Here is a 26,412-nt window from a genome sequence, read left to right as displayed (position 1 = left end):
TTTAAATGCATTAGATTTCCATACGCAGACATTTTGCCTGTGAAATCAAATTGACATCAGCTCTACACAAAAGACATCTGCAAATATGGTTTTTTTTTTCAGTATAGTTTTGATCATGTTTATAATGTGGAGCATTTGTCTGCCACATGACAGCCTCCGGAGGAAAAAAAAACCTGACAGCCACAGACTACATTTAAGTCCTCTGGTCACAGTTTTATCACTTTAACTTGAATTGAATGATCACAAGCCTTCAAACCTCTTCATGTAGGTGTACTAAATGATGGTGAAGGCCAGCCTGCCATCTCCAGCAGTAAAGAGAACCAAACTTTCTCACCACCCTCCCTGCTGGATCTTTTTTTTGCTAGAGAATATTAATATTAATAGACAACGCTTTCCTTTAAAATACAATAGCTGCAATATCACTTATTTCGTTCAAATTCAATTTATGAGACTGGGGACCCTCCTGTCAGTTGTAATAACACAAAAGGTAGTGCTTTTAGTGCTAGAATTTTCATTTAAAATATTGCCATATTAATGGCTTGATCCAAAGATAGTTTGCTACAATGGAAAAAAATTGCAAAACAGCATAGCTATGAACAGGATTACAACAACATTGCAAGGCAGATATGGTGGTGGATCAGTTGCAAGCTAGGTATCAGTTCCTGAAGCAATCATAAGCAGACAAGGGTAAGCTAGATGGGTTTAAATCACTATCGCTAGCCTCAGCAGGAACTCCAATATGTAACAAAACACCCACAATCACAAGGGTTTTCCATTGATTTAATGGGAAGAGAGCAGGTCTGCATATAAGAAGCAAATATTCTTGAATAGTTGTCCCCTACTGAAGTGATTGGGAACCCCCACATTCACAAGATCTTAACGTGTGCAACACACATTAGGACTGAGATGCAAATGGTATATACACACTTAACCTTTACTAATCAACATTTCTGTAGCACTGTATACAAAAGGGTTTATAAACCATTTCTAACTTAAACCTAGAATAATGTGGTGAGGTCAGTTAGGCTGAGAGGTAGTGACTTGCTCAAGGCTGCCTACTAAATTTAATGACTAACAGCTTCTTTGTACTTTGTTTCTAATATGTACCTGTCAAAAATTATAGTTGTGTTTGAATGCATCTATGATACTAGTACACACCACAAGGAAATTCCAGTTGTTTGCACCTTCCTATGGCATACACACAGATGTTTTCCTTGTGTATGTAGTACCCCTAATGGGGAATATGGATCTCCCCCATCTAAACCCAATGCCCTATCTGTTCCTTTCCCAATTTCTACCTGATGCCAGGCATATCAGTTCAGTTAAACTCAGCGAACCAACCACTACTTTTCTCATGAAGTGGAAACACTGCTAGCAAATAGGGACCTGAACAGATTTAAATCTCCAGCCAATCACAGTCTCAAGTTCTCCCACACTCCCCCTGGGAAATACATAAAGTCTTATCTAGGCTCTACCATGTTTATTTACATCTCCCTTGCGGCATTAAAAAATCCCCCCATTCCTTCTGCTGGGGGTAGAAAGCAGGAAGCTGTTGCATTCAAATAAATATGGTACAACCAAGCTTAGATATTTCCTTCATCCTACGTGAAGAGGTGGGAGAAGCACATGAGAGCATCTGAGACTCCTCACAGGTTGGCATTTCTTCCTGGCAAGTAACATCTGCACAGGTTGTAAGAGAGAATTTGTTGTCATTAGAATTCATAGCACTTCTTTCTATGTTACCAAACAGAAACAGACTCGTTGTACTGCCAGTAATTCATACCCTGTGTTGTGCTAGCTAGTTGGACACAGTCTAACAGAAAAGGCAGGTTCCATTTCAAACTTGTACCACACCCACTAATTTCAGTGAGGGTTTCTCAATTAAATGTGCTCCATACTTCTAGGGAGCCAGTACTACATTTTTAATAAAAAGGATCACATCTTGCAGAGTTGGAGAATCACTGTACTCTCTACCACAATGCAAGAAGTAAAGCAGAGGTAGCAAATGTAGGCCAAGCATAGAGCTATCATAAATTATGTCAATTAGCTGAAAATTACCATGCAGTCGAAAGTTTGCTATGAACAGTTTAGTGGAAGATAGTTTGAATTGCCCTTTCTTGTATTTAGATTGCATCTTTTAAAAAATCTGTGAAAATCAAATAAATGAAACCAAACACAAAATAAGATTAACATAATCTGTCAGTAAAGCAATTCCCTGAACTCCAGGATTTTTGCTACCTACAGTAATAATATTTTGAGTAGTGATAAAGGCATTAATATTTAAAATGTAATATCTGCTTCTATTCCCACAATGAGAACCTAATCAATTTAAATTTTGTATGTAAATTTTTAGACCGCTCTGTATCTCATTCTGGACAAGTAATATATTCAGACAACATCAGCCTCTCCCCTATGCACTGTCATACTGTTCAATAGAGCAGCATTTTCACCTAGCTCTTATATGATGTATTGTGTGTCCATAAAGACTGTAGGATAATTTTATCTCCTCCGACAACTGTATTAATTTAAGAGGCCCAGGATCAGTGTGGGTTTTCAAATGCCTACTTTATAACAAATTATTTTGAAACTTTGTCTGCTTCTTTAGAGGCTTATCCAAAAGTGTTGATGCATTAGGATTGAAATTTCAGAAATAGCTGTTTGTTCTAGCCTTCAATGTATTCATTTAAGATTATTGTTACAGAGAGAACAGACATAACTTAAAGATAATTGACTTTAAAAATCCTCACAGATAGCATTGCAGCATGAATCCGTTTGTCGTGTATGAATATATAAATGATTTACCTTCAACCCCCCGTGTTCCCGCTGCCCTTTCAGCATGTGCTCTTTTGCATATAATAAGATAGGCTTCCTGCAGCTTGGCATCACTTACCTTTGGCTGGAGACGTTGTTTTTACTTGCTCGTTTTTAGTTAAGCTCGTAATAAACCTTGAATGTTTTCATCAGAGATTGTCCAGTGCCTCCGAATTAACACAATTTTGATTTTTCTATTCTGGTACCTACTCATGCTTAAGGTTACAAACATTAAGCTGTAACATCTCGAAATAGAACATTGGTCTCTGTATTTAATTGCTATTCTTGTTTTAACAGCGATTTTGTATAAATTAGCAAATGTCATTCTCAGCAGGTGTTTACTTTGGGGATTTGGCCAGCACCTGTGAATTACTGAAATCTAACTACATTTTCACTCTCTTCCTTCAAATTAGTAGTTCAAATACATTCAGAAATGTTCAGCTGAATTAAATTTGACAACTCATGATGAAATTTAAAAAATATACTTTATTGGAACTGTCAGAATCAAATTAAAGAGCTGATGTCTCTCTTTCTGTTTCTTTGCTTTAGGAATGACTGGCAATTACCTACTAACAAACCCTCTTCTTCGACCACACGGCACTAACAATCCTTATAACACATTGCTCGCTGAAACCGTTGTATGTAATGCCCCTTCAGCTCCTGTGTTTAACTCACCAGGTGTGCCCACACTTTGGGATATATTGATTTTGCATTTGTTTCTTAATGATATTTTGCTCAGAGCCCCTTCTCTTAATTTAGTTGGAGACCTAGAATTGACTTCAGAATTCCTCTCACTCAAGAAGTACTGCTGATAATGCCAGGCTTGTAAAACTGCACTATATTATAGTGATAATGCCTTTGCCATAATAGTATTTGCCAATAATCATCCATGTTTTTAACACAGGTGGCATAAATCTTAATATACTATTACAGGACTGACACCCCATGGTCCGAGAGCCCATCTTCAAGATATATATCACTTAGAGGTATCATGTCTATGCAATATAAAATTAATCAAAAGCTTGCTGAGAACAATCTGCTTACAGAGTTGAATAGACAATTAAACCCGCACAAGGCATCTTGACATCTGTACTGCCCTGGTGTGGGAAACTGCAACTGGAGCCATATTTAGAGGCAAACTATAGTATAGTGCAGCTTTATAGGAGCTTTTTTTTCTTTAGGAAAGTCTTGAGATGGTGGCTAGGATTAGAAGAGTATAGTTGTGTGGGATGTATAGCTTGATCCTAAGATTCTTTGCTGCATCAGCAACTAAATGCTTAGGATAGGGGTCCCTTCTGCTGAGCTACGAGCAGTTGTCTCCTAACTTGACATTGCTGTGATGCATTATTCAGTTTCAGGAACATTAATTCAGTGCTGCAGGCAGACACACCAGCATCAGGATGCCAGGGCTTTTATACTAACCTCACTTTTGTTACTATGCTATCCAACTGCTTTTCTTAACTAGTGAGACAATTGAAAAATTAATGCATCTTTATTCGTTATTAGTGGAATAAGCTATTACATGTACCAGCCTCTAATTTAACTGAAATTCTGTGTTAAGCATTTTGTACTGTGTTTTACAAAAACTGTTGTTACATGTCGGATTTCCTTATTTTTAAAACTGAACTGCAGTTTCTATGTTCATTCTCGTGTTTTCTTACTTTCCTTATGCTTTCCTCTAGCAACCTACAGAGAGACAAGTATGGGAGTAAAACTTAACTTTGCCTATCAAATGTAAATTTTTTCAGCATGATTTTTAATGGGCACAATTAAAACATAACTAGCAGTCATGAAGTAGACTCAGCGGGCAAGTGGTTCACAATTTGCAAATGAAATCTTTCCACGCTCCAACAGTACATGCGTACTGATTTGGGGGAGAACCCCCCCCCCCAATCACAAGATGTCTGTAGCAAACCCTATTGGTAATTGATGATATCCAATGCTGAAATAATTTGCTGCGTAAAACCAGAGCACTGTTGAGCAGAAATGCCTAATAATTGACTTAACATTTCCACGTTCCCACAGTAATCTTGCTACAGGCTATGAAAGACTTCAAGTGAATTACCTGATCATGGGCAACTAAACTTGCCTCTTTAAACCTGGTTGAAGTACATTCGAGTGTGCTTAACTCTGCAGTATATCACAGAAAATTCATTTTGGATTATTAAATATGCTTCAGTATCTCTTTAATAGAGGATAAAGAATTAGATTATTAAAGAGAGAGAGAATGCCTTCATAGGGAAAATTAATACTGGCATGTGGCCTATGCATTTGCTTTCTCTTATGAATGCCATATGTTCCATATGGATAAAGCTTTTGCAAGAAAGATCTAGGAACATATATGAAATTACCCAGCTACAAAAGTTGTTTAATCAAAGCCTAGAAAGGCTTTTCAAAGCATTGCCACCCTTTTAACTAATTCAGTACACATGAATGGCTGGAACAACACAATACAAGAGTAACTGCAGCTATTTCACTTCAAAATTAGTATTCTGACACTAAAAAAAAAAAAAAATCTCCTCGGGGCATCAACCCAATCTTTCTATCTTTATAGAAGCATCTTTGAATTTTCTTAGTTAAGCTGCAGCTTTAAGTGCAGGCTGAAAGTAAAACAGGAAACATTTTATACATACTCACAAATTTTTCTTTTTCTATAACTACTCCAAGCCTTGCATATAATGCAGCAGCCTCACAGTGATCAGTGTCATTCCAACAATAGTATCTCATTCTTTCCTAATTTTTCCAAACATTGCTCTAGAATGATAAAAGTTATTCTTCCAGGAGTTCACTAACAAATCATCTAACTTCCCATGATACATGCCATTCAGTTTCTTTCAAAGCTTTCTTTTTCTTCTTTGCCTGGGAAGCAATGTGATGTCTTAGTTTACATGTCTTTGTGTCTCTAGAAAATAAGTTACTTTATCTCTAGAAAAAGAGCATGTCACCATAAAATTCAAGTTTTGTTTTCTTTCTTAAACTTCTTTCCATCTTTCCAGCAGATGTATCCAATTTCTCCATTTCTCCAGTAGTTGAAAGTTGTCAGCCCTGGCTGATAATCTCCTCCCATTCCACAGCTAATATTTCTTCTTTGGTTAATTTTTGTGACCCATTGCTTAGAGAAATCCCTAACATTTCTGCTTTTGACTTCCATATGCCCATGGTGTCTGTGGGCCTAACTTTAAATAGACTATGCTGGTTCATTCAGTGCTGTCACTGTGACTGATGCAGGCTGCAGGGCTGCAGGCGAACCTTGACCTTCTGAAGCCTGGGGCCATTGCTGGCAGAGAGAATATTAAATGCAACCCCCCCTAAAACAAATCACATTAAAGTGGGGAAAAGCTGTTATTGCTAATAATCTAATTTGCTGAACCCTTGCTCTGACTAAGTTGCTGAGAAGCTCAGAAATTCTTCATCATGTTACAATAAATCATTTTACTTTCTTTTATATATCAGCTACTCTTAGGCCAGATAGCCTGAGCAGACAGACATGATGTGAGTTGTCCAAAGTGAGTCATTCCACCTGCTGTCTTCCGTGTTGTTGGATGGTGCTTGTGGGCCTTAAGTCCCGTTTAGTGTGAGAGGCGGCTGTCTGTGCTTAACATGAAATCTCTGTACTTGTCCATTTTTTTCATTCTTTTCTTTATTCCATCTTCAGATAAAAAACACACACACAAAAGGAAATGTTAGAAATGCTATATTAAAGTAGTTGCTTGCCAATTATGTGGGTTTATTGTTACACATTTACCTTCTGTTTTGTATGTGACCTGATTCCTTTTTCTTCTTTTTAATTTAGTGTTGTTTAGGACAAATTCTGTTGATTTTATTTTTCCTGAATCATGGTATTATATTTAAAATATAAATGTTTATAAATGAATTGCTTTGCATTACATATGCAAGGGCATGGAGTGACTTTCCTCTACCTTGTGGGAAGAGTTGTAGAACTGGGCGCTAAATTATTACATGAGAACCTTTACATTTGCTTTCAAATTTCCAATTTAAAGTACCATTGAAGCTCCACGGAATAGCAGAATTACTTTATAAAATTCTCTCTCTCTTCTATAAAGTGTGTAACTCTTTACCGTTGGGAATGTCCAATCACCCTAACGTTTCTCAAGTCTTACTTCCAATTACAACTTTGTCCTGAACTACATTAAAAAACTTTATATAATAAGAACATTAGCTCCAGTGTAGACAGTAACCCAGGGATGTCCCTTTTCTGTTGCAGGACATTCACTGAACAATGCCAGGGATACAAGTGCCATGGATACTCTACCGCTAAATGGTAATTTCAACAACAGCTACTCTTTGCGCAATGGAGACTATAATGACAGTGTGCAAGTTGTAGACTGTGGACTGAGCCTGAATGATACTGCATTTGAAAAAATGATCATTTCAGAATTAGTGCACAACAACCTGCGGGGCAGCAACAAGAACCATAACCTAGAGCGCACATTACCAATCAAAGCTGTGATCGGCGGGAGCAGTAGCGAAGATGACGCCATTGTAGCAGATGCTTCATCTTTAATGCACAGTGATAATCCAGGCCTGGAGCTGCACCAAAAGGAACTTGAGGCCCCTCTGATTCCCCAACGGACTCACTCCCTTCTGTACCAGCCACAGAAGAAAGTGAAGACTGAAGGAACAGACAGCTATGTGTCCCAGCTGACAGCTGAGGTTGAAGACCACCTCCAATCTCCCAACAGAGACTCCCTTTACACAAGCATGCCCAACCTCAGAGACTCTCCTTACCCAGAGAGCAGTCCTGACATTGAAGAAGACCTCTCTCCCTCCCGGAGGAGTGAGAATGAGGACATTTACTACAAAAGCATGCCAAATCTTGGAGCTGGCCATCAGCTTCAGATGTACTATCAAATCAGCAGGGGCAATAGCGATGGCTATATAATTCCCATTAACAAGGAAGGATGTATTCCAGAAGGGGACGTTAGGGAAGGACAAATGCAACTAGTGACAAGCCTTTAATAGTGTAGCAAAGGAATACTGAAGGCCACATGCAAGTATTAAACAGACTTAATTGGCCCCCTGCAGGCTCCTTCATATCTGCTTGAAGTGACAATTCTGTTGTCCCTGTGGTTTCTCCCATGTAAAGGAGATGACTGGACCTTGCAGTTCTGTGAATTTTTATAAAACAAAGCTTTGTATATACACAGAGTATACTAAAAGAATTATTTGTTACAAAGAAAAAAAAAGAGATACCATCAAGGTATTTTAAGATATCTTGCTGCTGACATAAAAGAGATTGTGAAATACACACACACACACACTCACACACACACACACGGCGTTCCAGCCATTTTACTGCAGCAGTTTGTGAACTAAATTTGTAAATATGGCTGCATCATTTTTGTAGGCCTGCATTGTATTATATACAAGACGTAGGCACTAAAATCCTGTGGGAAAAATTTACTGTACCTTACTATTCCTGACAAGACTTGCAAAAGCAGGAGAGAGATTCTGCATCAGTTTGCAGTTCACTGCAAATCTTTTCCATTACGGCAAAGATTGAAAACATGTCTAACCACTAGCAATCAAGCCACAGGCCTTATTTCATATATTTCCTCAACTGTACAATGAACTGTTCTCATGAAAAAAATGGCTAAAGAAATTATATTTTGTTCTATTGCTAGGGTAAATAAATAAATAAATACATTTGTGTCCAAACGGAAATATAATTGTCATTAAAATAATTTTAAAGAGTTTGAAGAAAATATTGTGAAACGCTCTTGGTTGCACATATGCTACAAGCTGTTTTTTCTTACACTTGGTTCGTAGTACGATAATATGTTTAAAATGCAAGTTCTATCCATTTTCACTTCTTTTTCACTGTAAACAGTGTTCTGCTTTGACATTAGTATTTCTTCTTATGTTTTAAACTTCTTATTGCCAAAATAACATATTTTCTGAAGTCTCTTAGACGCCAGTTAATGCCATGCCTTGCACATATTTGGTTTAAAAAAACTATAGCAGGTTATAAATCAGTCCCTTTTCATTCTTTAACTTGGGGGGAGGGGGAGGCAGAGAGGAAGGGGAGGGGCCAAAGGAAGGCCCAAGATATTACTCTCAGACATACTAGTGAATTAAAGGTGCGTGACCTTTTTAAGCTAAGAGAAAACATAAATATTACTCTTCCATACTCCTTCTGCCTATATTTAGTAATTAATTTATTTTATGATAAAAGATCTAATTAAATGTACATTGTTTCAGATTTTTTTTGCTTTTTTCTCCAATCCCTTTGTGTAAACCTGTTAATAATGAGCCCATCACTAATATCCAATGTAAAGTTTAACACCTGTTTGACAGTAAATAAATGTGAATTTTTTTCCAAATAGGTAAAATGCGCTTTCTTACATATGACTCATAAGCCCGATTATTTACTGTGTGAGCTGGCTAAATTCTTCTTAGGATCACTCCCTTACTGTTCTCAATTTAGACTAGATAAAACTAGAGTAGGAGCTGCCTATATATCTCTATTGAATAGAGGTCATTGCTGCTACTTGATATTCTAGTCGTAGTCACATATGATCAAGATCAGAAACACGAGCTCTGTTACAAAAGTGTGCAGCAGTCTCCTCCATTTACATAACAGATTTTTAAAATTCAAATAGGAATCTGATTTATTAAAAATAAAAAAGGTTGCAAACTGTGCAGTCATATTTCGGGCAACTGTAATTATATGGCTATAATTAGCAATAAAGATAAGCTCTTGTCACAGGGAAAAAAACACTAATACTGCTGCATTTATAGAAGTGCCGTGAATATTCAAGGCCTTTGCAAAGATGGTAAATCACAGCACTCCTTTGTGATATGCTAATTAGCGTTACTGTTATTACTACTATTAGCAGATGGGGAATCGAGGCAGGAAGCTGATGCTTTGCCCAAAGCTTCATAATGTGTCACCAGCAGAAGCAGGATTTAATTTTAGATGTACTATTTTGGAACTATCTGTTCATTCCTCCATATAATTTTGTCTATAGAGCACTCCAGATTCCAGTTTTCATTTACAGTAGTTTGGGTTTGTAAGATACTGATTTTTCTCTCTTGCTGCTAAATTGTTGAATCCCCACCCCTTTTTGTTATTGGTGCTGTGGTTTGATAAAACCAGCTGCCCTGACAAATCCTGACAACATTTTCCTTTCCTATTAAGGCTGTTGGGTATAATTCACTAAGAGATTCTATGGAAGGACTTTGAATTGAATGAGACTTGCATAGCCAAAGTTCCCAGTGGCCTTTACATGATGATAATTGGTATTTCTTTTAAAGGAGGCTTCCATAGCCGATTTCTTTGCTACTATATATAATTTAGGAAGGACTGTTAAATGTACATGGAGGTTTATTGTGAGCTAGGTGTTATACCAGATTACTCCGTCCAGAGCTCCATATGCATTCTGATATGGACACAGCCACTAGCAGTCAGGATAGCAAGTACAGTCAAACTGTTGTTCCCCACTGCTGAGCAGTATGTAGCAGGAGATAGGGTCTTTGAATAAACCAGCTACCAGCACTAGGTGATAAGAGGGTAGGGGATGTAGCTAATGTAGTTTGCACTATATTGGCTGCTATCAGTGGTCCTATCCCTTTGTGCTCCTTTGCGGCTGGCCTCATGCTGCCTCTGTAGTTTGGTTTTTCTTTTTTCCTCATCTGCCTCCTTTTAAAATGGATATTCCTCTACAACCTCATCAAAAGTCTTGAGTGGCTGTATGGACTAAACCACAATGAGTATGTTTTATAAGCTACAATTAAGACATAGCCATCTATCTTTAATTAAATTAATATTATAATTGCCCATGGGTTATATGGAGCACCCCACCATCATGTGAGCTCTGTGCTTCTATTAGCATTTAGCTGAAGCGTCTTGTGAAGATTTTCATTGGAAAAATCAACAGTTGTCAAAGTTTTTCCTTCATTATTATAAATTTATCCTGTAGATCCCACCTAGGGTTACCATGTTTTGACATATTTTGGTATGTAAGGAATGTGGTTAGTAGCACATACTGTATATCTTTAGTGTGCCCACATAATGTTGTAGAGGCACATGATGCAGTTAACAGATTTGCCTCTGTAAACTGCCTGAAATGAACGCCCAGAGACTGCACATAAGGTGCTCTGAGATTTTGGGGAAGAGCAAAGAACAAGTAAAGAACAAACTAAATAAACTGTACTGTACCAGATACAACTAGTTTCTAGGAGTCTACAGAAGAAAAACACTCTCACGCTGAATTTTCACTGCCACTACATTAGTTCCAGTTCATTCTGACTGACAAATAAAAAGTATGGGTTGGATCCAGACTTAGGCATACTTAAAAAAAGTCCCATGAATTTCCATGACTAACTTAACTCCCACTGATTTCAATCTGTCTACCTTTAAATTTGGCTCCAACTTCGTATGTTAGGGTAATGAAAGCTTGAGAATTATACATTCCTTTTCTTAGCCATTATATCTCGTTGCTGTTGTTGCTGTTAATTATGTAGAAAAAAATATCGGTATACATGATATCATACAAGTAAAACTGATCCCTGCTAGAAGCTAGAACAACAAGAAACGTGAAGAAGAGCAGAAAAGTCATGGAAACAGATAAGACGAAATGGAATTTACAGGCATATTTAATTCACAGACTGTTCATTTACTGTTCACTTATTTAATGTTCTATTATTCATTGATTGTTTATGATAACTCTGTAACTGAATATGCTTCTTGCCTTCCTTATTGTGATGAAGAAATGTACAATTAGTATGCCATCTCAAAATACTCAGGGCCTTTCTAGATTTCTCACAACCCTCTTACAATAGCACAATGAATGTGGAGTGGAAGAGAACAGCCATGCTACTGTTTGCAACATGTATGTATTTCAGGGCTGGATTTATGCAGTGGTAGAACATACTGCCAACGTGGAAATTTAGAGAAAAAACACCTGGAACATTCAAGTAGACGTTCCTAAAATGGCAGGAGAAGGATGTAGCACTAGCATTACAACTTTACAACCCTGCTGTAATATTCATATACTCCACTATATACAGGGAAATCACTATATACAAGGAACTTCAATTAAAGGGGGATAAGAGTGGTCTGTTGCTCATTGCTATTGTCTCTGATACTCTCCTCTACTCATAAACGGATGAGCTAGCTGGGAGATGCACCTTTTGTGTATTTTATGAAATGTTGGATTTCTTAACCATGCAATTCTTTGTTTAATGCTAAATGGATTAGAACCTTATTCTGCAAGCAAGATGGCTACAGCATAATTACATTGCTAGAATTCTATACTTTGAGGTTTCTGGTCCTTTGGGTTTTGCCCAATATTTCAATCAAGAGAAGGAAGAAGAAATTCTGTAGCAACTGAATAAAAGCAAATAGGTACAGAAACAGCATGGATCCAAAAGCTATATAGCTGGTTGCCCTCTATAGCATTAGAAGCACAAACATTTTCCCTTCAGTGCAGGCTGGTCTTGAATCCAGAAGGCTGGCATGTCCTGTCATAAAGGTTTCTGGGCACTACTATCACTTAACATACCTCAAAGAGTCTGCATAACGTAAAGTGAGCCATGAATTGTAAAGCACTTTGTGTATTATGTGTTGTAGATATGGTTAATAAGGATAATTATTTGCAAATGCTTTTTAAAATATTTCATTAATGCATAAGTATTAATATCACATTTTATTATATTATGTCACTGCTCATTTTAGCCATTGACATTATGGACAGAGAACTATCACAGTAAAAGGGTGCAATCGTACATACGTTTAGATACAAAAAAAAACCCCTACAACTCCCAGCATTTCCCAGCCAGCCTTTTTTCTCCCTAAACATGCATAGGATTGTGCCCTAACCTTGTCATAATATTGCATGACTAACCCAGCAAAAATCTAAGAAGCTCTTTATACCAGTTTAGAATATATAACTAACACAGCGTTCTCTACTCTGGAAGCAGCTATCTAGGGCAGGGGTAGGCAACTTGTAGTCTTCTAGGTGTTCTTACCTCCAAATCCCATCAGCCCTCGCCAGCATAGCCAATGGTGAGGGATGAAGGATGGTAATTGTAGGGGAAACCATCTGGAGGGCCACAAATTGCCCACCCCTGTCCTAGGGTCTTAAGCAGGGGCTTTCCTGTCACTGGCCACCTGATCATTTTTTTAACTGGAAGTGCCAGGGACTGAATCCGCATCATTGCGCTATTACTGGGCGATGGCCCCTCCCTCAACACTGTTTAAAATCCACACTATATAAACATACTCTGCCACAAGGCATAAGTCCCAACTGCCGTGGAGCAGCAGAAAGAAATGAACTTGGCCCTATGAAAATCCTGAAAAGGGTCTCTTTGTTTGCTTAAAAATTACCTTTTAATGTGACTTAATGGCAAGTCTCTCTCTGATGCTTAGATTGCATTTGGTGTGCTATACAAGATTGCTCACAATTTATTTGGAATAGAATTCTCAATCCACTTTTGTTTTCATAGCGTAAAAAGCCTCCACATTGTGTGTTGTTAATCAGTCATTAATAGTTTTTGAATGAAGAGATTTCTTGGAGGAATTCAACAGACAGCTTTAGCTATGAGCTTTTTTAATGGAGTTGAACCCTTCATTTCCCGCCTGTGCAGCTGAGGTAACTATTTATTTTTACCCTGCCTTGGCAGAAGATGCTTGCGCTTTTACTCTTAAGTGGGAAGTACAGTTGTCAAGGGAGATGAAAACTAATTTCTGACACACCCTAGCTGTGGTTGCTGTGATTGGAAGGAAGCAGAATGACCTATCTAGATCAACTCAACACAGGCAGATGTAAGAGCACCACTTCCCTTTGCATGGATTTTCAGTGTTGTGGAACCAAATAACGAGCCAAATTTTTTTTGCACATTTTTATTTCAAGATTTCTGCCTCCAGGGCCCTAAAAGATATACTCTGGTTCTATGTGTCCCTGCCCTTTAATTCTTTCTCTAAATCGTTTTGTCCTGGGGAGATCAGAGAAGATGGGACCAATGAAATATTAGAGTTCTATTTATACATGCAGTTTATCTGCAGGAGTATATACAGGCACCAGGGTAACCCAAATTCTACAAGAATTCTGTATAGTATACAAGCAAGCTTAAGCACATTTGAAGAATTTATCTTATATTGCATAATTCTGCATTTTTACTATTCTGCACAATTTATTCTACTTTACTAGTTATTAGGAAGACCAAGACGTTATACAGAGTGCTGAACCTCCACACCCTAACTGCTGTAAACCTTTTCTAGCAACTTCTCTGGCTTCAGAACTTTTACCATGTATTAACCACGCACTTTCAAGTACATTTTTGCAACCATCACAAGGCCAGAAAGTTGTTTTTTTGCAGCAGCAGCAGCAACAACAAGAAAAAGGAGGCTGACGAGAAGCTAAATATTGTGAACACGTGTGGTGCTTTTTTCCTGGAGAATTGCCTCTTATACACAACCCTGAGTGCGTGCCTGGCTTATCTCCAACATATTACAGAATTCATGTGTCTAGTGTGGCTGAACAACTGCAGCATAATGACCAAATCAAAAATTACATTTCAGATTATTGAACTTGGGGGGGGGGGGCAGGTCTCAAAGAGAAAAAACAAGACTGATGTGTCTGTAGGGTGGGGAGTGAAGAACAAGAGAACAGCCATCTTTCAGATCTCACTACTGCCTGGGATTTCACAGGCACTTCAGGGACAACTTGGCATCCCCTGCTTGAAGATGAGAAAATGCGACATGCTGCTTATAGTTAAAGAGGGCTCTAATTGCACGCTGTCCTGGTGACTGTTCTATGTATTTAAGTACATCTTGTCTAACAATTTCTGGGGTGATTGTGCATTAGAAAATCAAGGGTGATTTGTTCAGACTATTCTGTTCTAGCTTCTGTGTTTTTTGTTTCCTTAATTCATGCTCCCTCTAGCTTGTAATTTTAATTAACACCTGCTCCCATCTTGTGTGGGTAAAGGCAATATGTGTCACTACATACAGGCATGAAAACTATTGGTTTTATTTGTTAGTATCAGTTGTAATCCCAAGCAGGCCTAACATGGACGCAAGTTCCTCTGCAGTAATTTGGACCTAAATGTGTAATGGATTGTGGTGTTTTCATCTCAAGTATCTGAAATACATCTGCATGCAGTAGTTGCTGGTTCAGATGCCTGGTGCTAGTTATCACACACTTGTGCCCTGATGCCATGAGACTGATCCACAGGCATATGCACACATGATTTTCATTGCATCGTGTGTGTGTGTGTGGGACAAGTCAGTGGACATCGCAGAAGGGACCTCTCCTGACTTGTCCCATTCCAGGAGCGGTAGTTTCAGGTAGTTTCTTCAGTTGTACTAGCAAGTGCTACTTTCCCATTGCACTAGTGCAATGTGTTTAGAGGTGGCAAATTGCCAGCATTGGATACTGCCCTACATTTTGTACACTTTTGCTTGCTAACCCAAAGAAAAAGCTGAGTGTTGTGGTTATTAAATTGGGGTTTTAGTTTGTGGTGCTAGTTTTGCTCCTTGAAGTGTGGAAGAAGTCTCTGCATTGTTTCATTGCTTTCCGCTAAGTCCTAAAAATCAGAATTTTATTAAAGTACCCTTCAAGCTTGAATCATGTATTTTTATGTCTTTTAAAAAATAGCTTCATTTGGAGGTAAATATCTTCAGGAAAAGGTTATTGAGCTCATTCAGAATTCTCCCTTCTGTACTATCAATTCCCCAAGACAGCATTGTTAGTTAAATAATTCTGGGTTTTATTTTTCTTAAAAGCTAAAATACTGTAAATTAGATTGCCTTCAGGTTAACGTTTTTTAAGGAGACTCTCTTGTTTTAAGTAAATTCTTTATCACATCATCTTACAAATATCTTTGTAGAGCTATTAGGAAACATCTAACGAGATCCTATGCTGAGATAACCACCTTCAGCAATGATTTGTTGCTCTTCATTCAGACTACCTGTAGTATTGAGGCCTTAAATATAAAAGGGTTGCTAGGTTTCAGGGATTGATCTTGAGGGCGTGCAGGCATGCAGCTGGCCTGGGTCTGTTACATAGAGTTTACCTTAAATTCACAACAAAGTTGTCATTCAAAATAAAGACAAGCTGAAAAGACTGGCAGCTCGGGTGGGGGAAAGCTTGTGAGGAGTTGAGTATGTCTGTAGTAGAGCTAAAAGAGATGAAACTGGCTTAAGATCATGCTGGTATTAACTACCAACATCAGTTCTTGAGCTTTTTTTTTCTTTCATGTTGCATGGTCAGGTATAGACTGTAACATAAATTGCCTTCCAGCTTCTACTTTTAATTAGTTTCTGCTTCATGTGTGTAATAGCAATAGTTATTACCGCAATACTGCTTAGACCTTTAGTGGACGAGCGCATGATCTGCCTGTATACGGAAGACCACTCAGTCCCAGGCACCTTCAGAGAAAGATTCTAAGGAAAAATGCCTGGCTGAGACCAGCTCCTGGGAAGACAATATAGAATGGATAGGCCATTGGTCTGACCGGATATGAGGCAACTCGGTCTGGATTTATTCTGGGTGGCCTCAATATTTTGCCAGATTTAAATTCCTACCCTCATCTGACCATTTTATGTATTGTCTGGTAGCTGGGCCAATAGGGTAGCCATGTGTCCTATTTTACCAAGGACAGTCCTTTGTTTGAAAGGCTGTTAGAGGACAGTCCTCTTCTTGAAGGTGTCCTCAATTTGAAGGGCTGTCCAGTCCAAGTCTGGGTTAACAATAAAGAACCCTAAGAAGGGAGAGTGAGCACAGGGCTAGAAGTTGCCCATCAACAAATAGTACCTGAACAGCACACTCAGCAAGCATACAGATGACCTGGTCAAGGTGACATGTATTGTATTTCTATTTAAATTATAGTAATAATTGCTAATGAACTTGAGGGCACTCTGGGAGAGAGCGGAGGATAGGAAGGCCTGGCGTGCTATGGTCCATAGGGTCACGAAGAGTCGGACATGACTTAATGACTGAACAACAATAATTGCTAAATGTTCATTTATACACATAAATTAACATATCCAAATTTCATGCAATCCACCAACCTCTTTTGTCCTCATTTTTGGCAATGGATTAAGTGGCCACCCTAAGGTTAAATGGCTGAGACATTTTGTAAACTGCCCTGGGGAAGGCATTCAAGAGGGATGACTGATTCTACCTCCTGGTGTGAAGGTAGGGTTGGAAGAACTTATCTTGACTCGGCACCAATACAGTCTTCTGACCTCATGCAGGGAGGAACCATAGGATACTTCAGCTTGTGAAAAAGATTGATGGTTTATTTCTACAGATAAAACGTAAATGGGCTATGTGGAAAGCTCTTCCAGCTTTCTAGCCTCCCATATCGTCTCACCAGGATATTGTGGGCCTGGTTCTAGGGCTCTGCATCAGCCTCAAAGGATATGAGAGACTGACTTGTTTAGACAATGCACCACCTTGAGCAAAAAACCCCAAGGACTCAGCACCGTATTTCCTAGAGGGAGACACCAACTAGGTTTGAACATCCTGACTATAATACTATGCCTTTTCCTACACCAAAAACACAGGGGGACATTTTCAATGTTTATATGCCAAAGCATCTGAAATAACAAAGGAAGCAAAGTTAGGGTTACCAGATGCAAAGAAGTGAGCTCCTATATCTTTAATAGTTATGTAGGAAATAATATATTATGAATGCAGTATGCCACAAAAGACGAGAGAAGCTACACCTGCTGAAACTATATTATGCAAATAGTCAAATTCCCAAAGATAACAATCACAAGCCAATAAGTAAAAGGGGGAGGGGGAAGAATAAGCTAACATCCAACAAGCATAACAAACTGCAGAAATATCCTCAGATACAATCCCTTTTTCACTTTCAGGGGATTGTCTCTGAGGATAGGCCCAAGAGTGTTTAGAAATGTCTTGTAGCTGTGAGCCCCTTCATCAGTAGTCACACTTGGCAGGCCTGGTGGCACCCTCAAACTTGCTGCCATAACTCAGCTCATACCTCAGGAGCAGGGATGCAGCTGAAGTTTGTAAAGTCCAGGCTTTGGATATGAAGCCTGGTGACTCAGAGCTCACCTTTAGTATGAGGACAAACATTAGGTAGGGCCCTAAGTCATTCTCCAGCTTTAATTTTAATCAGAGCCAGACCAAGAGATTTTGCTGTCTGAAGCAAAGAATGAAATGCCTCATCCTCCTTTCCATGTACAGAAGCTGACTAGAGTGGCAGCTGAATCTTTCTTCAACAGAGATGATGGGACAGTGTCCTCCTGTCCACACATAGGGGCTGCATGGCACACAACTCTTTCATCCAGTACCTTGTTGCCACCACCCAGCATGTGCTGCCTGAAACAACTCCTTCGCTTTCCCTAATGGTAGGGCTGGCCCTGCCAGCAACAAACTCCTTCCTTCTTCCCGTTACCGCAAACCCACCCACATACTTTGCTGCTGCAGCGCCACCAGCAACTGCTATGGTGGTGGCGGCGGCAGCGAGATGGAGGCTTCAGATTCCCCCCGCCCCGCTTCTCCTGATTCCTAGCAAGTGGAACAAACTTCAGGCCAAGCCCTAGCAAAACTAATTTCTCATGGTGCATAGCATACTGCCCCAACAGCATGCCATGTGCCAGTCATAAGGGCAGGAGAGGAAGAGAGAGGGATGTCAAGAAGACTTTGCTGAGGACGTGGGGAGTGGGAGAGGGAGGGAGGAATAGAAGTGCTGTTAGTGTTTCAAGAGCAGCTGCCACCACCAATTGGGGTGGGGGCACCAATCGCTACTCAGGATTGCTGAGCTGCACGCAGAGCCCCATCGTCTGTTCTCTCGGTAGGGTCTCTGTTCTCTTTGGGCTCCATCACACAGGTGGAGAATTCCACATCAATGCTGGTTCTTTCCCCATCCAGTATCATTGCAGGACTGGGTCGTTCTCTTTAGATGGCTGTCCCCGTCATGTTATTTTTCGTTCCGTTCCTTCTCATGGAGGTGGTGATGCCGCTCAGAGGCATCGCCAGCTTTCCGCAGAAAAGTAGTACACATGCTTGGGGTATAGCGACAGCTCCTCCCCAGTTCCTGCCCCTTTCCCTCCCCTTGCATGTTACTGGCAGATGGGGACTGAGATGCAGACAGCTCCTCCACTGATCTCCCTGGTTCCCCGCCTCTCTGTTCAGTGTTTTTGTCAGTCTCTGCTGTTTTGTTGTTGTTGTTGTTCAGTTGTTAAGTCGTGTCCGACTCTTCGTGACCCCATGGACCATACCACGCCAGGCTTTCCTGTCCTCCGCTCTCTCCCGGAGTGTGCTCAAGTTCATATTCATTGCATCGGTGATCTATCTAGCCATCTCATCCTCTGCCGTCCCCTTCTCCTTGCCTGCAATCTTTCCCAGCATCAGGGTCTTTTCCAGGGAGTTTTCTCTTCGCATTAGGTGGCCAAAATATTTGAGCTTCAGCTTCAGTATCTGTCCTTCCAAAGAGCACTCAGGATTGATTTCCTTTAGGATTGACTGATTTGACCTCCTTGCAGTCCAGGGGACTCGTAAGAGACTTCTCCAGCACCACAGTTCGAAAGCATCAATTATTCGGCACTCAGTCTTCCTTATAGTCCAGCTCTCACAGCCATAGGTTGCTACTGGGAAAACCATAGCTTTGATTATACAAATCTTTGTCGGCAAGGTGATGTCTCTGCTTCTTACTATGCCATTTACTTGCTGGGGATGCACAGCAGGGGGGTGTCCTGGCAGGTCAGAAGGCTGACACACTGCTCTGCCGACCTGCTGCCTTGTTCAGAACACTGCAGGCCAAAAATGGCAAGGACCCAAAGTGGTGCAGGCATGGGGAGGCGACATGCCCCACAGCCCGTCAGCATTGCCTTTACCATCATGATTACACCCCCAACAACCCAAAACAACCGCCCACAGCTGCCAACACACAGCAGTTCATTTGCACTAGGGGAAAAATACACGAGGAGGTCGTGGTGCTCCATTTGCGCATATTTGGAAAAATGCCACTTTTTTTTCCATTTTAGGAAAACACAGGATAGGTGGGTGGAAATGGTGGGATAATGACTGGATGAGGACGACATCATGGGGGATCTCTACACCTCAAGTTTATTGCGCATTCATGATTGCTCACGCACTGAATTGGGCAGGTCCGTTACATGACATCATCGTTGTCCAGTCATTATTCCACTATTTCCTCCCACCTATCCTGTGTTTTCCTCAAATGGAAAAAATTGGGTATTTTTCCAGATATACGCAAATGGAGTGCCATGTTCTCCCCATGTATTACTCCCCTAGCATGAATGAAGTGCTGAGTGTGGTTGTTGGCGGCATGGTCATGATATTCAATGGTGACGAAGGCCTGATGGGCGTTCAGCCTTCCCATTCCTGCGCCATTTTGGCTCCTCATCATTTTCAGCCTGCCTGTTCAAAACAGAGCAGCAGAATGGCAGAGGGGCAGAGGAGCAGCAAGGGGGGGGGCAGCAGAGTGGAGGAAAAGCAGAGTGGCAGGGACTGGCCAAAAGCATGGAAGCAGGAGGCGGAGCCTGGGGAGATTGGGGGGGGCTGTCTGCATGTCAGTATTGCTGAACCTGGAGCATGTGTAATGCCTCTTCACAGAAACATAACGCTATGGGAATGGCCATCTACAGAGAAGAACGTGCATGTAAAGGGAATCAGTTGTGATCCTGCATTCGGAAGCAGAAAGCCCCATTTTAAGTGCAGGATTTTAGGCTGGTGTAGAAATCCCCATGTAATGGACCAGCACAATTCAGTGAATGGCCAGTCATGAATGAGCAATAAACTAGAGGTGTAGAGATGCCCTTTACAGCCACGTACTGCATTCGCCATCCGCTTCAGCAGCCACCCATAGAGGTATCATGCTCATAAAGCCTCAGGCTCAAAATCACACCTGTGGATTTCCACAAGTCTTTCCACTGCACTTAAAAAAACCACAAGCTCAAAGCAGCGGGGGGGGGGGGGTCATGCAAGCAGGGGCTGTTACACACTTTCCCCTCTGGTCTTTTTTTCCATTCCAAAGTTCACTCCATTCATGTCATCGATGGGGGGAGGGAGCTATGGAGTCCCAATACTTCATTTTTCCTTAGGAATTTTTTTAAATTATTGTTTTACTTTGAATTGCAACAAAAACAAGACAGTTCAGAAAAAAAGGAAAAATAAAAACAGTATAAAGTAAACAGCAAGCAAATTATATACGTATATAGTGTAACTATATGTGTTAAAAGTTATCAGTTTCAATTGACTACAGCATTCTAGAAAAGTGGATTTTACATTAACTCCTTAGGAGTGAAAAAAGTAGGGAGAGCCATTTTGAGCTGGAAAAGGACTCAAGGGGATAGGGTTGAGCCTCTTGCTGCCTGACCTTCTACTGCTGAGACACAGCCTGTCCAGGCTGTTTCAAGTTTCAAAATCCAGAGAGAAGAATCATGCAACTCCAGTTTGTTTGTTTCCGTCCAATGACTGAAGCTCTCTGGGCAGTTCATAACAATTAATGTACAGTTTGAACCTCAATCTCATGTATGAGGCTCAGCCATGCCTCAGATTTGATCTATGTTTCATCTCAAGAGTTTATTCTGACGGTATGCCATCAGCCAGCTTTCATGAACGAAGCCGCTCACACAAGCGTTCTAATCTAGATATACACACACTCTGAAACTTTTCCTCTCTCTGCTGACCATAACACACTTCAGTGCCTAGGTTACAGGCTGTTCTCCGCCTACTGTTCCCTTCTGTGTACATTGCAACATTGCAATATGCTGGAGGTGTTCATCTTGTCTATGACTAAGCTTTTAGAGACATAAGGCACCAGGTTTTTCAGCAGGCCTTGACGGGGAGGAAAGGATAAAGTTGGGAGATAGCAATGGGACTATTTGAACCTTTGCAAAGGCCAGTTTACCCATTGCAAGAATATATATCCAGCCTCACTGCATGTTGAAATTTTAATGTGAATTTGAGCCTATTTTTATGCACAATGCATAAAAAACTAGGCTCACCACCCCCAATTCATGCCTTATTTTTTAAAATGGCAGGTGTATTTTGTGAGCATGTGTAACACTTCAGGAACTCACAACAAAGGCTTCGTACAGGGACAATTAACATATATCATTTTAATTTCTTAATTATAAACAATAATGCACATGTAATAAGTTTACATGCGTAACAATTCACACATGACCAAATCAATAAAACAGAGCACAGCCCTCCCAAAGGTCTGTCTTTCAGCGTGAGTCCACAACAAAAACATAAATAAAACTTCTCTCTGAAGCTTGATTTTTCTGCTTGCCGAAGAAAGAAAAAAACAGTCTCTACTCAATTCACTCCAGCTCCGCAGCAAACTTCTCAAAATGGACCAGGATCCAGCAACATGGGAACAACTTTGTAAACAGCCCTGTATACAATATAAAAGAACATAAACAACAAGGAACTCATGGTGGTTGTTAAAAAAAAATATGACTCTTTAAAAAAAAAATCACAAGGAAACCTCTCTACTAACCTGTCTCAAGGGTTCAGAGTCTTGTAGAGAAGAGAAAGCAAGCTTCTTCCACAGGGCATTTTGGTAACTGCCTAAAATGGTGGCCACTCCCTATCTCACTCCCTTACTGAGCATGTGCAGGAATATTCCCACTCAGAGTTCCTAAAGAAAAATATACCAGTGGGTTACAGATGCGTATACCCTAGTTCACACTGAAGGTTCTCTCTGCAAAGGGGAAGAATATGCAGCCAGTGCCCTTCGCATGCATGACTTAGATCAGAGATGGGGAGCCTCTTTCAGCCAGAAAGTTAAATTCAGTTTCGGAGAAGCTCTGAGGGGCCGCATTCCAAGGAAGAGGGGCAAAGACAAAAGGATCAGGGCAAAAATACCAAAAACACTGTCATATTTTAGCTTAAAGCTCTTACTGTCAGTAGCTCAGTTTGAGGAGAGGAATTTCAACCTTTTAGATCAGGGGGCAAAACCTGCAAATGATGGGAAACCACCAAATGGTTGAGGAAGGGAAGCCAGGAAAAGGGTGTGTGGCCTTCTTGGGAACCCCAGAGGGCACGTTTGGGACCCTGGGAGGGCCAACTTGGGCTTGTGAACCTGAGGTTCCCCACTCATGACTTAGATAGTAGGGCTGTAAGCAAACCCAGGCCTATAGGAATTACACTTCTGAAGATGTATTCATTCACATAAGATTGGATCCAGAGCTAGTGATGCTTAGAGTAGACCCATTTAAATAAATGGGCCTTATGTTAGTCATGACTGACTTGTCCCATTGATTTCAGTGGGTCTACTCTAAGCATCACAAACTTTGGATCCAACCCAAGTGCATTTCTCTCCTTAGATTTATGGGCGCATAATTCATTTCAGTTTGGTGAGAGGCTCGTTCTGTCTGTCTGTCTTCCACAACTATAACTCCCAGCCCTTTTCTTCAGGGAATTACAATGTGTGCAACTGATCTAAATGTGAAGTGGCTATAATTCTGAAACTCGGCAAAACAAAAAGCATTTCCAGGTCACACTTTCAAGAGTTCCATTCATTATAAAGGGTGACATCCTGCTGTTCCTGGGGCATCCTGCCCTTGAGTAAGCTATGAAGGATTGAATGCAAGTCAAACAGAGATGCCAGCAGGAGAGCAGAGTAAAATAAGAGCTTAGCCTGGCAGAGATTAAATTAAAATACCTGCCTTTCATCAAGTTATGTATTCAATTTGTTGAATTAAAGTTACACAGCTCATTACATGTCTCTTGGCATAATGCTGTTCGGGAGAAGCAAACTCAGCAAGGCCACAATAAAATATGAAAAAGCCAGAGTTGCTTTCCTTGTTTTGAAAGGCACAAACGGATCTGTGGAGTGTGTGTGTGTGTGGGGGGGGGGGGGGAGTGAGAGCCTATGGGCCTCAAAGCCATTTCCTAGCCTAAACCTTGTGCTGCTAAATACAACTGCTTGAAAACTCAGTCTGTGGTAGGGCACACGCTTTGCATGCATAAAGTCCAGCTGTAGTCCCTGGCACCTCCAGTGAAAAGGATTTTCAGTAGTGGGATAAGAGAAGACCTGGAAAGGCACTGCTATGTAGAATATATTGCATTTAGGCTAATGGGCAAATTCGAGAGATGGCGGTTCCAGGTCTCCAAATTATGTATGTAACATGCACTGGGTGAAAGGCATGCATATCCATGCATGTCATGTTTTCAGTTGCATTTTACTGAGGTCTGCCCATAGTGGCCAATGGGTTGGATCCAGGTTTAAAATACATAGATCAACTGCACTGATGGAAGCAGACTTCCCTGCCCCTTTCTCCCTATGTCAGCCCATCCAGCCCCCTGAAAAAGCTACACAGAGTGTCAGGAGTCCCTGCTGAATGGGGTGAGCCATGGGGTGTGTGTGGAGTGTTAGAAACATGTTTGTCCAACCATGACCTGTAAAATAACTTCGTGACACACGTTCAAGCAGCACACTATGTTTATTAAGCATGTTTGCAAAGGTGGGTGTCCTAGTTGAGTAGGCATACCTGACAATCAAAGCACACAGTTTTTATTCTCTTTCCCTGGCCGCTGAGTCCCTCCCTTGTTTCCCCATTGGGTGGGTACTCCAAGGTTCACAACTTTCCGATCCGCCTATTCACATTATCTCCTTGACATGTTCCCCCTCCCTTTACATACATCGCATGTACGTTATAATGACCTTATTAGCTATGCAGGGTGTGTAACATAATATTCATGAGCTCTTCAAGCACGCACAGTTGTATAATAACCACGTGTCCTAACTCTGTTTTTTTCTATCTAATTTTCTAATGTGGTTTCTACTTTGCTTAGCTAACCACACTTCTAACTTCATTTTAAGTTTCTTACCACAAAGTACCTTAGACACTTGTTTCCACATCCTGTCTCAGCTCAGTCACTGCTCAAAAGCATTTGCGACTTATTTAATGCAAAAGCAACATTTTAACCCTTTCCTACAACCCCCCCTTTTTCTTCTACACCATTTCGTTGCTTTTTGCACATCTAACTCAATGAAGCTTCAAATCTTGCTATCATGCTTTCACTCTCCCCCCCCCCCCCCGGTGTTGTTCATCTTCAGAATTAACTTCATTCATTAGCATTATATTGTCATTGTATGGTGGAGGTTCTAAGGGCATCTGCTTTGAAACTGCCGTATCTATTAATCTCTGTGCTAAGCCTCTTATGCAGGGAATGATGCAACACCACAAAGCAGTGAGTATTCCTGCCGCTATGACTACCCCTGAATTTTCTGCCATCTCTTCAGCTAGGGTTGTGAGTCCTTGAAGAGCCTTGGAGATTGTACTGTCTGGGGCAGTGTTATTAGGGATGAAGGTGCAGCATTTACCCCCTAACATTACACACACACCACCTTTCTCTGCTAATGTCATATCTAGGACCATCCGATTTTCCCAAGCCATTCTGCTAGTGGCTTCTAACTGTTCGGCAATTCCTTTGACTGCATCTCTGGTATAGTTTATAAATCTCTGTTGGTTATAATATATATAATTAATCCAATCTACGTTTTCATTTATTGTGGCCCACTAAAAAAGAAATGACTCAAACTCTGCTGCTACCTGGTTCCTTGCTTTAAAATCGTCTGGATTTAAAGGGACTCTAGGGACTCTTATTGAATCTATATAAATTCTTTCATCAAAGGAGACCCCAAGTGACCTGTTTCGTCGACTGTGCTTCTTTGGGGTAGTTATCTTTCTTTTTCAAATGCCAAGGTGAATGGTATAGCCAATTGAACAATTGCACGAGTGCCTCCCCAATTTCTAGGCAGAGTGGGTCTTAGGATCTTACCTCCGCAATACCACCATAAATCCACTCTAGGGATGTTCAGCAAGGTATAATTGTCTCCCGTCTTATCAGTTACGTTTAACACCATTGTACAGGTTTTCAATTCTCCCAGCTCTTTGGCACCATTTCCTCCCTGTCGTGAGAGACAAGCAGTATGGTTTCCTATAGCAGTTGAGAACACCGGAGATACCTGTATATCTTCATTCTTTAATGGTGGGAACAGAAGAGACAGGGACTTGCAGGTCTTGTTACCCCATGCTGTGGTATCTTGGTATAATGCCAAAATGCATGGCATTCCAGAGGCATCTTTCTCCCATCCAACAGGAAAAGGGACAATCTGGGCTACTGGTCGCCCAGAGGCACATGCATAGCAATTGCTTTTATTTAAACTTTTAACAGTATATTTCATCCATTCCAGCCAGGCATTTGTGTCTCCATATCCTGTTTCTATTTCAAAAGTCTGCCTAAGGTCCTGAACATCTATAATCTCTACTACCTTTGGATCATTCTGTGGTTTGAAGGGTTTCACTTCAGGCATCACAGTGGGCTTTTCTGGAGTTTAATCGTTCTCTGCCTGTTTTTCTTGCAATTTGTATCCCTCGGTTACTCTATTCCCAATTTTTTCCCCCCAGGAAATACCAGGGATGCCACTCCCGTCTCCCCACTCGACGGCCCTGTTACACTCAAAACCATACCAATTCTCCAGTCCCCCCTAACTTTGGGGGTGCTATATCTCCTTTTTCTACCCTCAAATCACAATAGGAGCACAGGGGTCCCTCTCAGACCACAGATGAGCCTGGACCTGTAGTCCACCTGTCCACCAGAGGGTGGACTAACCTGC

General features: G+C 40.7%; 1 protein-coding gene across 4 annotated transcripts in view; it reads left to right on the top strand.

Moving 5' to 3' along the window:
* ADGRL2 (adhesion G protein-coupled receptor L2) overlaps positions 1-9,160 on the top strand; it is a 250,269-nt gene extending 241,109 nt beyond the window's left edge. For 2 of the 4 annotated variants that reach the window (XM_084852115.1, XM_084852114.1), the window contains 2 exons: positions 3,361-3,489; positions 7,037-9,154. In XM_084852115.1, coding sequence (XP_084708241.1) covers positions 3,361-3,489; positions 7,037-7,791 — 884 coding nt within the window. In that variant the 3' untranslated portion in view covers positions 7,792-9,154. Of the gene's footprint in view, positions 1-3,360; positions 3,490-7,036 lie in introns of all 4 variants that reach the window. The other 2 variants (XM_084852117.1, XM_084852116.1) reach the window with 1 other exon arrangement.
* Positions 9,161-26,412: the final 17,252 nt, after the last annotated feature.

The sequence above is a fragment of the Heloderma suspectum genome, chromosome 4, assembly GCF_057233095.1.
Source record: "Heloderma suspectum isolate Gila_16-S chromosome 4, 16-S_ref, whole genome shotgun sequence".
NCBI classification, from domain to species: Eukaryota; Metazoa; Chordata; class Lepidosauria; order Squamata; family Helodermatidae; genus Heloderma; species Heloderma suspectum.
The sequence above is the reverse complement of the archived record's forward strand: the minus strand, read 5'-3'. Positions and strand labels throughout refer to the sequence as shown.